This window comes from Hippoglossus hippoglossus, chromosome 23 (assembly GCF_009819705.1).
Source record: "Hippoglossus hippoglossus isolate fHipHip1 chromosome 23, fHipHip1.pri, whole genome shotgun sequence".
NCBI lineage: Eukaryota > Metazoa > Chordata > Actinopteri > Pleuronectiformes > Pleuronectidae > Hippoglossus > Hippoglossus hippoglossus.
Window position 1 is genome coordinate 4,045,631 of NC_047173.1, and position 12,298 is coordinate 4,057,928.

Here is a 12,298-nt window from a genome sequence, read left to right on the forward strand (position 1 = left end):
CATGACAGCTGCTTTAACCTCTTATTATTGAGGATGTTTAAGTCTATCCGTATAAACACAATCTTCATTTTTGTCGCCGTCCCACCTACAACCTTCTCCAGGACCCCTCAAAGCCCCCAACCCCTCCGGACCCCGCTTTGGCAAGCAGCCGTGTGGGATGTGCTGACTGGCATCAAGTCCCATTGAGATGTGGGCTATTATGCAACACTTAGAGCTGCTCGTGAATGCTGATCACATCCTCGAAACCCAAGAGGGACATCAAGCAGCAGAGAAAGATTAAACTGCATATTCACGAAACATGATGCACGACTGATGTGATTCTCTTAAATTTAGAAAAAATGCTTAATCTCCTGGTTCGCATGCAATATCCCAAAAGTCTGGAAATATTTATCCAACTTTTTAAATGTGACACTGCTGCTCCTCTCTCAACAAACAAATTTAACAGTGACTGTAGAATGAAACGTCAAATTGATATCAAGCGAGATAACAGATATCAGGAACACCGAGGACAAACTCAAATTCCCATAAAAGAATGATAATTTTACTTCTCATTCTGCTGGTTATCCATGTGAGGAATCGGATTATTCCTGCCCTAAAGGTTTCACACTGTCAGGGGACGATCAAACCCTGTGGCCTGACCACCGGTTCCCTCTTCGCCACCCCTCATGTGTCGCAGAGGGAAGCACCTCACATGGAAAACACCGGGAGAACCACTCACCAGAGCCCGCTGGATGCAGTAACAATGTCCCGATGATACAACGCTGATCTGGAGATGGATTTACAAAAATAAAAGTTGTCAGGTCCGTCGATTAGTAAAAAAAAAAAAAAGATGCGTCTGACCTTCCCAGATGCAGATGTGGACGCAGCGCACCACTGGATGGGAGGAGGGATGTGTGCAGCTGGATGGAAGGACAGAGACCGAGCAGCAGCTCTCACTGGGATGAATGAAGCTCTGAAACGAAGGGTCAGTGAAAATATACGGAGCGGAGCTGCTGGAGATCCCGACACTCTGCCTCCTCTGACCGGGCTGCTGCTGCATGCCGCTGCATGTCTATACCCAGGGAGACAGCGACCTCTAGCGACTGAGAGTGGAAACAAGCTCCGAGCAGGAAGGTCCTGATTCAAACAACCCTCTGTCCTTAAAGGGATAGTTCTCCCCAAAAATGAAAATTCACTCATTATCTACTCACCACTTTGCCGATGGAGGGTTGGGGGAAGTGTTTCAGGGGTAAACAGCCCAATCCAATGCACTTGAAGTAAATGGTGAGCGCTTCTTTAAACGTAAAAAAAAACAAACATAAAATGCCTCCATGCTGCTCCTGTGGTGTCATCCAAGTGTCTGTAAGCCCCGGCATTCAAATTCCACCTTTAAGTCTGGTCCGTCTCGAATCACACAGAACGCCTTAGTCTTTTGTGTAATAGCTGGCTGGATTATAGATCATTGTACACTGTATTTTTCACTAGTATGAGCATATTTGAATCATGTGTCGATGTATGGGGCAATACAAAACCAACTACTGCAGAATCTCACCTATGATGCACCTGCAGCTGAGAAAACACAAGCAATTTTTACCAGAACTGTGTCTGAACCCTTGTGCTGCTGCACTGAAATATGCTACTATTCAGACCCAGAGTTTACTGGTTTCACATCCACGTGGTTTCCCACTATCCACCATAGAGGTATTGCATATTTTCCGCACACATGTACACATATATGGCACCAATTCATGAAAGGTCAACATTTGCTTGTGTTGTCATTTCAGAAAAAGGCGGACAAACTGGAGATGATGACAGCAGGGTGGTCAGTATGGGGAGTTTGGGTGGAAAATCAATATCCCTGCATCCTGAAGGCCAAAGAAACCACTCGGAAGACGTGACTTTTTCATCCATGAAATTCACAGCACACCGGACGCTGAATTTAAGCAATTAAGGTAACTCGTTTATTTAAACTGCATCAACCTGGACAGTATATGTCTTTAGGAGCCACTATCTATATAAAAATGTGAACATGAATCAAGGTTTGATTATGATTCTGTATAATTGTGTCCAGGTATGTTCAATAACACAGTGTAATGTTGAAGGATTTTCCTGCTGCTTTCAATTGAGTCTAGGGATCCAATGGTGGTAGAAATACTGATTGAGAACCTTTTCCGCTGCATTGATATTACTTTTTTTTGTCAGCTTGGTTTAAATCAGTAACTGTTTTTCTTTCAGTGTTGGTCTTAAGACGCCACCATCAGTTTTAATCCTCACTGATTCCCCCTGAACCAGAATCAAACTAGCAATATTGCAATTACATCGTCAGCGTCTTTGCTCAAGGAGGCCCCCTTTAATTTTTAAAAAGTTTGATAACATTTTTATTTGGAGCGTCCTTCTGAGAGCCGCTGTTGGTTCCTGGCTGGCTAAAAATTGTTGCTCAGATAGGTCCAGAAATAGTCAGCGTATAACACCCTGTAATACCAAACTTTTTTTACCCATGTTTTACAGATTTAACAAACAATATTAACTAGTGACTTTTAAAGGTGTTGGTGCTATTGAAAGTCTTTCTGACATTGACCCCAGCAAATCTGGAACGGAACTCAACAAAAAGAGTGAAACCTATGTTCGAAATAACAAAGTTATCAAAAATAACATATATTAGACGCCTCTTAATGGCTAAATGATAAATAAAAAAATTTGAAAAGGAAACTTTAAACTACATCAGGAAAACATGTGGGCCTCCGTGACAAGAACAAACTAATTCTGAAATATGGGCATCATTCACACAAACTGGAGTGGCTTTGGATTCAAACTCTTTCAGTTCAACCACAAGAGGGCAGTATACGACTCTATAAAATATTCTCTACTTAATGTTGCTAAATGTTTATAAGTATTCTTTTTACGATGAAGCGGTAATGGCAGTGATAAAGTAGCTGGAACTATGAATGTATACTCCCATTGACTCATGCTTATAATTTGATCTTATTGATTATTTGAATGTCAAAGGGGAAAAACCTTTGCAGAGCTGACATGTCATCCAGTCGTTTCTTGTGGACATCTTCTGTGGTTCATTCTGCTCTGGTGTGGTCAGTGAGCAGTGGTGGTAGCAGCTTATGAAGTGGGCTACAGAGGGGCAGGGGGGTGTTCTCGCCCCCCCCCCCCCCAGGAACCATCCCAGGAGCACACGCGTCATTGGGTATATCAGACTGAAACTCTGTAGATCTGGTTTTAAACACGATTAAAGTGGGATCAATTTAGCTGAGTGAATCTAATATTGATGCAAAGTCATCATGTCACTAAGATAGTTGGTTTTCGTTTTCGATGCGCGCTCCCCTCCCACTTTCACCACTTCTGTTTTCTGCTGAGGCGCTGCGCTTTTACGCACGGCTCCAGTGACAGTGTGGTGGAGTGTATGGTGCCATGCAGGCCGTCAGTGTGTGAGGGTTTTCCCAGTAAAGCTGCCATCGCTGCTCTAAAATGATCTTGCTGCCTGGTCTGCTTTTTATTCTCTGGGGAGAAGCGGCTCAGTGTCGGGGGCAGGATGGAAGCTTCACTTTCAATGGAGATATCCACCACTACGCCGTGGCCACCAACACGGTTTACGTGGCTACAAAGGATAGGCTGTACCAGCTGAGCCACGACCTGACCCTGGTCCAGAGTGTGCCCCAGAGAGGAGTCCTGAAGGGCGGGGTCCTGCGGCTGGACGAGGTGCAGTTTCAGCGGGTTTCTGAGACGGCTTGGTCGAACGCAACTTTCAGGATCAACTGGTTGTTGCCATTGGTTGAGAGCGATACTTTGATCAGCTGCGGGGTGATCGAAGAAGAGTGTGGCCACTGCGAGATTCTGAAGCTGATGGACATCTCCAGCCTCCAGTACAGTGAGAGCGTCCAGATGGGTCCACTGAGTCGCAGCAGCGCGTCCGTCGCAGTCTTGGTGAAGGTGGAGAAGAATCCAACCGAGAACGACACGTACATTCTGACCGCGACACAGCGAAGTCGGGACCAGAAGGAGAGACCCAGCTGCACATCTGACTTACACACTGTCCAGCTCCACAACGCGGAGAAGAACCAGAATGGAGGCATATTTTCTCTCAGTGGCGAACGAGGCACGCCATCGATCGAAAGCAGGGGCGAAGTGGAGTTTGTGGATGGATTTCAGATCAGTTCCTCCATGTATCTGCTCTCCAACGTGCGCTCTGGCGATAAAAGCAACAGAATCCGTCTGATTTGGCTCGAGGGTAAAGGCAGGAAGTCTCTGACTCTCAAGTCGCTGCGAGGTGCAACTCTCAGGGTCTCTGAAGCCGAAGGTCACAGACTCGTGGCCTCCTCGGTGATCCCGGGGGCGCAGCCGGTGCTGTGGAGCGGAGTGTTCAGTGCGGACGTGGGACGGACCAACACCGAGCTGCTTGTGTTTGACATCAGCCCTGATCTCACCGGAAAGCCAAATACAGATCCAGACTTCTACAGCGGCGGTGACAAGGGGTCAAGTGCCCCAGAGGTAATGGGTCCATTTATGAAGCTTTTATAGATTCCATAACAGAATAATTCATAATCAATATATTGGTTATCCAGTAACTGTAAGTAGGCAGCCAGTGGGTTGTATGAGAGTCCAGCTGGTAGCTACTGAGTTGATCTTATTGAAGAGCAAAATATATAAGAAATAAAGTGTATTACTAATAAGTAAAATCCAACACTAAGTTCATCATATTATCAATTTCTCAGCTGGACTTACAGCTTCAGTCATTGGACTTAAAACATGAACATGACTGTCTTTACCTGAGGACTTGGTATTGAGCCTTGAGTAATGACATGTTATTTCAAGTACCTCTCCTTTAGAGCTCTGTTGGCTCCAGATGTGACGATCAATGTGTTTTGTGTTTGTCAGCCGAAGACACTGAGGCCGAAAGCCGTGCTCTTCAGGCAGAGCAACATGACCTCTGTGCTGGCAGTGAGGCACAATACCTGGGTGGTTTTCTTCATCGGGACTGGAGATGGGCAGCTCATTAAGGTGTGTATCATCTCAATCTGTGCTACTGATATCTTTCATCTGTTTTTGTTGTATCAATTAAGTCAGTCAGTCAAGTTTTATTTGTATAACCCATATTCACAAATGGGGCTTCTAGGGTGTGACATTCTCTGTTCTTAACCCTCAGCAAGAAAAAGAAAAAGTACCAAATAAAACCCATTTTAACCAAGGGGGAAATAAGCACTGAGCGGGATCCCTCTCCCAGGACAGACAGAGGAACGATAGATGTCACCTGGAGCACAGCACATCAACAAAGTAACAATATTTACAACATTGATGAGAAAGGACAACGTGTTTGTTTCCATTTTCTTAAATGATGTCGAGCTATAATTATTCACCGCAAAATAAACATCACAAACGGAGAGAGTGCAGGCATCGCTATGACATTTCTGTTTAACCTTTTAACCTGAGCAACGCAACATACAGTTGCATTAAAGCGTCAAAAATAGATTTTTGTGGCTCGATAACACAATGTGAAAAAAGGCAGGAGGTAAGACTGGGACAATAACAGGATGAAACTGGTGATATTTGATATTTTTCATATTTTGTACAAAATAGAATTAAAAAACAAAACTACAATTATCTGATTTAGATTAATAATAATCATCAAGTGTTAATTCACTCTGATGAACATTACTTTGGTTTTATTTCCCCCTTGCACTGTCTTGCTGACGTACATATATACACACTCTGGCATATCAAATGTGTATTATTCCATAGCTGAAAATAGTCCCTAAAAAAGGCTATTTATTGAAGAGCTAACACGTGAGAAACTGTACAAAGATGTGCTCATCGGCACGAGACATCTAAACTACCGCAGTCAGCAAACAAGCAAAGGTCTAGAAAACAGAGTTCTGGTCACTGTTTACTTCACAGTGACATAAAGGGCGGTAATGCATGAAGTATTGTGTTTGTCATCTTGTGATGAAATTCGTGATCAGTTTTTCCCTTATCAATGAACAAGCTGAACAAGATCTACTGGTGAACAGAAAATAGATTTATTGAATTGATTGTTTTATTCTATAACTTTTTTAATAAAGTTCTTAACAATACAATTTTTCTAAATGTTTAATTTTAATAAAGCTTAAATGAATCCCCCCCAAAATGAAGGAAAGTGGTTTAAAGACCTTTTTCAGCCTTTTCAACAACTGGAAATATTTTAGCATATCAGGTCGTTTGATGTTATTTGTTCATGACATAAAAAATGTATTCGTTTTGTATCCATTGCTATGAACCCTGGCATGTAGTCATAGGACTGATCTAAGTTACCTAGTTAGCTGAGCCATCCATCCAAAGTCAAACTGGCCACATGAGCTTACAGCTGGTTATAGCCAACTTTATTGTGTCTGCTCATAAACAGAGGAACATTTACCCTTTTCTCTTTTACACAGTAAAAGCAGTTTTTTTTCTTTTTATTCACCGATATTATCTCTACCTTTTTAAATATTCAACAACACAGCAGCTCAGTTTCTTAGAAACATAACCAGAGCTGTACTCTTGTCATCAGCTCGCTGTGGATAAGGACTATCACACCTCCTGTCCCATGGTGCTCTACAGAGCTGATGACGATCGCCAAGTGTTTCCCAAGATTCATCTGGATCCGGTGGATCGTAACCATGTGTACATGCCAGTAAGAAACCAGGTAAGTAAAAACATACATGTGGTGAACCGATAATTCTGACCCAACTTATCCAGGTTGTTTTGTATATCGTTTCAAAGTGTAGCTAAGTGTTGGGTTTTGTTCTAGCTGAAGCGTGTTCCTGTATCAAAATTTCAGCACGTACAGAGATGTGACGGAGTGTTGGTCTGCACAGGATCCATATTGTGTCTGGTGTGGCTCAGGGAAAAGGTGAGGAAACATCTGCATCTTTAATCAATCTGTTAACAGCTCCGAACAATTGTAAAGTCAGTTCTCAGATATTTTTCTTTTCCTAGTTGCACGTTTGAAGACGACTGTAAAGATTCAGACTGGTTGTCCATTCCTGAGGATTATCAAGAGAAAATGGTTTCCCACAGAGTTACTAAGGAGACAACTGACCAGGTAGAGATAAAGGACAGAGTTTGAACTATCATCAGTTGTGTCTGTCGCTTGTTTGTCCTTTAAACCCTCACATCCCGACCTCTCTCAGATCACACTGAACGTCCAGACTCACCTGACCGCAGGCCAGACGGCACGGTCTAACTTCGCCTGTGAGTTTTATGCAGGGTCCAGTGCACTTCACTGCACCAGTGGCCCTCCTCCGCTGTTCCCACAATGCACCTGCATCCTCCCTAATGGCACACTTCCCGCAGAAGGTTTATATTTATCTTTGATAAATATAATCGCATGTGAATGAGATGCATGCAAATTCCTAGGTATAGAATAGCTTTGTGTGTGAATGGCAACTACTAACATTCAGCTGGTATTTACTAGCTGCATCTCAGTCTGCGTCTCATAATGGTGAAAGTGAAACTAGCAGTGCGAGGATACTGCCACATTACCTCCGTCTTTCTTTGGACTAACTTTCCTCTTCAATGCAACTGTTTCATCACTGAAAACTATGATGAGATGAACTTTCTTTGCTGTAATGTTCATTGTTTGGTTTATCTCTGCAGTCTTGGTAAAAATTAGACTTGGGACGATGCAGTTATCGGAACGACTGACGCTGACCAACTGCTCTGACATCAGGGGTCCGCCTAGCTCTGTCCTGTAAGTCCACCGCTGCTCTACACAAATCAAAACACTTACTGCGAACACATGTTTAATATCGATCATAGGTGAAAAAGATAAAACGTGCAAGTGCTGAAGAAATGATCAGTTTGTACGATGGAGTAATAGAGCCACTCAATGGGGGAAAAAAATCTACTCTTGAGAATGAAGTCGCAATTTTAAGCTACAGTATGTGTCAGAGGAGGAATATCAGGAGATCAGCCTGTCACAAGAGGGAGTAAGGAGGATATTCTCTCTTGTAGAGAAGGAAAATAGCTGCAGGATATGTAAAGGGGTTTTGTAGTTTCCCAATAATAAACACACTTTTTTTTGTTATTCTTGCAATATTACCACTCTTTTTTCCTCCTAAAATTACGAATTTGTTTTCACAATGTCATGCCTTTTTCTCATAAAATTGTACTTCATTCTTGTAACATTATCCTTAAAATCTCTGAATGTTTTTCTTCAAAATGGCCCTAATACTTTGTTGTAAGTTTCCAGTTAGTTTATCTGAAAAGAAAAACCTTGTCTGTAATTTTGGTATTTTTAGTGCCTGTTTTGTAAGGTTTGATTTCTCTTTAGGTGTCGGCAGTGTATCGAGGCCGGATGCGGCTGGAGCAAAAACAAGTGTTCCTGGGCTAATGAAGGAGACAGAAATGTAATTATGCCCATTTTTATCTATCTATCATACGTTCATACGTTCCAGTCTTCCTCTGTATTGTACCACATTGGAGACATTATTTTATAGTGAAATTGATGTTGAAACCCTGGTGGTTGTGCACCTCAGCAATTATCAAAAAGTAGATCAAATATCAGACAGAAAATGTGTTGATTCTGCTTTGATTTAAATCCCAATCATCATTTCTTCCTTTGTCAGGAATACCAAATATTTATAGCTTCATTCTTACAAACTTTGACTTTGAACTTTTACCTAATTTGTATTATTATTTATTTGTATTTATCTCTGCACATACATACAAAATGTAAATAAGACAGAATTAAAGTTGTTTGTTCTACCATGCTAGCTGTTTTCTACTGTTATCTTAGCTGTTAATTCATGCGAATGTCTGTAAACCTGCTGAATTTATTCCTCCTGCTTCCTCCTGCAGGACAGTGTTTGCAAAAGGATGGTGTCAGGAATAAAGTTTTCTGTGAGTCGGAACCCTTGACTCTCACACACATGCTTCCCTCTGAAGTTCACGTTATTCACATTCAGTCCAATTCAAAACATCAGTAGGCAGTACTAAATAATTATCCGTGTATGTGTGTTTTACCGTCAGACGCCAGAGATCTCCTCCATTGCTCCCGGCGTTGTGTCTTTCTACGGCAGAAACCACGCGGTGTTATACGGTCGTAACCTCAGTGACGTGACCAGAGTGAGGATGCAGGCGCACACAGACTGCACGCCACAAGAGTGAGTCAGCTCACGGACGACTAAGATTATGCATTATGCAAAGAGAGCAGGCGTTAAAGGGGAAATGCCACCTGTCGTATGACTTGACACATTCTTCAAGGTGACAGTGTTGACAGGTGACTCGATACGTGTCAGTGTCCTGTCAATACATATGAATGTGCTTCTCTTTCCTAAAGCCAGAAACTGGGTGTGGATGTAAAATATGGTTCTGCTCACAGACGTAATCAACAAGGTCTTTGTGTGAATACTTTCAGTAAAATGAAGCTTTTGTTTGCTTCACACATGCAAGCAAACCTATATTATAAACTACATACTTGGTTTATTATCTTAAGGCTCCAGATAGTCCGAAACATTATTAGATATCCCATCAGGCCTGGTAACGACTCGAGATCCTCCAGGACGAACTTGAAAGTGTGGTTGTCGAGAGGGACATCTTGGCCAATTTTCCACTTGACCCGAGTCTCAGATTAGTGGAGGATGATGGACAGAATCATTTATACGTGTGATGTTTCCCTTTAAAACATTATCACTCTGACAGACTTTTTGCTGTCTGATGGTAAACTCGAAAGTTTGGGGATTCAGCGATAAGATAATCCTTGATTCTTGTGACCTTGGGCGTTGTCCATTTCAGCTTCTTTTTTAAATGGTAAATGGTTTTGTATTTATATAGCACTTTTCTAGTCTTTATGACCACTCAAAGCTCTTTACAGTACAGTTTAACATTCACCTATTCACACATTCATTCATACAGTGCATCTATTAGCAGCACTTTGTTGTTCTATGAGTGGCATTTCGGGGTTCAGCATCTTGCCCAAGGACACTTCGGCATGCAGATGGGGAAGACTGGGGATCGAACTGCCGACCTTCAGGTTGGAGGACAACAACCGCTCTACCCCCTCAGCCACAGCCGCCCACAAGGGTTGAGATATGATATATGATGTATAACACCGGTAGACTTATGATTCTGATGTGTTAAGCTTATGAAAAACCATCTAAGTCAGATTTAAATTGATGTTTAATTACGTCCTTATGTTTCCTCTCTCTCATCCTGTGCGTTCTTGTCAGATCTCCTGTTTGGAACAACACAGGCATGAATCTGACGTTCCACATTCCCAGTGCGGATAGTAAAGGCGTGGTCAAAGTCTGTGCCCTCCTCCCAGACGGTAGTTGCCACGGCAGCAGCACCATCACCTACCAGTCATCCCCATCCTGCTCCGACATTGTACCAAGCAGCACCTGGCTCAGGTATGTTTGGATTTGTTGGTTCGTTCATGCTGAATTCTACAATGTCACTCAGTAGAACACATACCTCCACCAAGTTCTCCACATTTAAATTCACTAGATCCCACACAGTCTTAAATATCACTCCCCTAAACATGTCTGTTTTAATGATCCTCTTGAGACATCAATAAAAATGATGTAAAATGCCCTGTCTCACAATGTTAAGGAAACAGAAAACAAATTCTGGATCAGCACCAAAATTAAAAAAGTTCTTCCCTGACCCATAATGCATCCTTTCTACTAACTAACTAACAAACCACCCTAAAACTATGAAAGTCTGTCGTCGACTTACCGAGTGACTGGCTTGTCGGCCGTGTGCAGCCACTTCCTATATCTGTCATTTGAAATTAAAAGCCCTGTAGCTTTTCTTATAGTCTTATGGTATATGACCTCCTTGGTGGAGGTAAAAATGTCCAGATATAAATGGGAAAACATCTGATTTTATTCGGATAATGATGTTTCCATCAGCTGTAGAAATGTGTGTTTCTCCAAAGCGAAGAACTTATTGCACATCACTAATGGAAATATATCAGATATAAGCAGATATGAGGAAGAAAATGTTTTTGTTTTTGGGAACTTGTTAAACAAGAACTTCTCAAGTGGTAACTTCTTTAAAGTCACGGTTTAGTGCTTCAGCGTGCTGCCATAAGCAAATCATCACATAATCAATTCTGAAATCGAAGAGTAAGGATTCTGATCAAACCAGATAATCACTGGGATCAGTTTTTGCAGCTCATTTTAATGGGGAGGGGACACGAAGCAATGCGAGCAGAAATAAATACAATAAGTACATAAGGCCAGTAAAAATGTAAGTAGGCTATTTGTAGATGCACCACCGGTACGCTAAGTAAGTGAGGAACAGTGAGTGGTAGATGGCCACTTCCCCAAAGCAACGTCTTTCACCTTAAGACCACTTCCTCTTTTACTTGCAGCAACTTCCACTTCTGCCTTTGTCTTTGAGTCTTTACAAAAACTTTATATATTTTTTGTTGTATGGACAATATAGGACATGAACGTTTTATAACACAGCAGGTGTGCAAAGAAAGTAATGTGATGTAATTTAGTCTATTTGGATTTTAGAGCCTTTGTGATGTCATCAAGGTTTGACGGGGATGTGGCTGCTTCATTTAATGTCAGTATTATGGTGACAGACTCATTAAATGGTTTTCTAAGGCTTATCTCAATTAGTTCACTTAACTGCGATAAACACATTAGAGAGTTGAACCCCCAGCCCCTTTCTCTCTCTCTGTGTCTGATTGGCTGCTGCCCTGTCTCCTGGTAGTGGGAAGAGGAAGTTGACGATCATAGGCTCTCATCTGGACTTTGTGGAAGGGGTCACGCAGAGCCACGCCCCGCAGGAAGTCCGACTTCCTGAAAACAGGACCTATCAGGTGGGTCTGTAGACGGACAGTGTTCCACTGTCTGGTTTTACGTCACGCTGAATTACACTACACTGTCACATTATATCACAACATGCCAAATCATCCCAAGTAACCTTTAGCATTATGTCTATTATTTTACATTATAACATTAGTAATAGTCACATGTATCTATTCAACGTCACAAAATCTCGCCGCTTTTAGACCTTTTTTGGAACGTTTCCTTCCAGCCCCTTAGTTAAATGTCCGCAAAATGTCACCTGACGATACAGCAGGAAAATGTCTGGAGAGATTGGAGAGAGTGAAACTGGAAGAATACAAATTTGTCAGAATGAAAAAAAAGGTGTCATACACATAGAAGATGTAGACAAGGATGTGGACTTGGAAAGACAACAAGATTTGAGAGCTTTTGCTGATAAGGGTATTTGATTTGTACATCACGTCCAGCCTCCTACACGCTCTGACCCAGATGCCACCCCTCGCCTTAATGTTCTGGAAATGTTGCTGTTGTTGTGAACGTGTCTGTCCAGA

At 42.2% G+C, this 12,298-nt stretch overlaps 2 protein-coding genes across 4 annotated transcripts in view; one reads left to right on the top strand and one right to left on the bottom strand.

Annotated features, from left to right (window-relative positions):
- Positions 1 to 12,298, bottom strand: part of rerg (RAS-like, estrogen-regulated, growth inhibitor) — a 55,523-nt gene that overhangs the window by 36,366 nt on the left and 6,859 nt on the right. The window contains exon 2 of one of the 3 annotated variants that reach the window (XM_034577631.1): positions 719 to 840. The exons of 1 other annotated variant lie outside the window; for it this stretch is intronic. The gene's annotated coding sequence lies outside the window, so the exon portion shown is untranslated. Of the gene's footprint in view, positions 1 to 718; positions 1,146 to 12,298 lie in introns of those variants that run through there. One more of the 3 variants, XM_034577633.1, reaches the window with a different exon arrangement.
- LOC117756977 (plexin-C1-like) overlaps positions 3,329 to 12,298 on the top strand; it is a 38,655-nt gene continuing 29,685 nt past the window's right edge. Inside the window, 13 exon segments of the mRNA XM_034577620.1 lie at positions 3,329 to 4,476; positions 4,864 to 4,986; positions 6,512 to 6,646; positions 6,752 to 6,775; positions 6,777 to 6,853; positions 6,940 to 7,045; positions 7,134 to 7,299; positions 7,600 to 7,693; positions 8,276 to 8,351; positions 8,803 to 8,844; positions 8,974 to 9,107; positions 10,173 to 10,352; positions 11,671 to 11,779. Of these exon segments, the coding sequence (XP_034433511.1) occupies positions 3,457 to 4,476; positions 4,864 to 4,986; positions 6,512 to 6,646; positions 6,752 to 6,775; positions 6,777 to 6,853; positions 6,940 to 7,045; positions 7,134 to 7,299; positions 7,600 to 7,693; positions 8,276 to 8,351; positions 8,803 to 8,844; positions 8,974 to 9,107; positions 10,173 to 10,352; positions 11,671 to 11,779 (2,286 nt within the window). The 5' untranslated portion in view covers positions 3,329 to 3,456.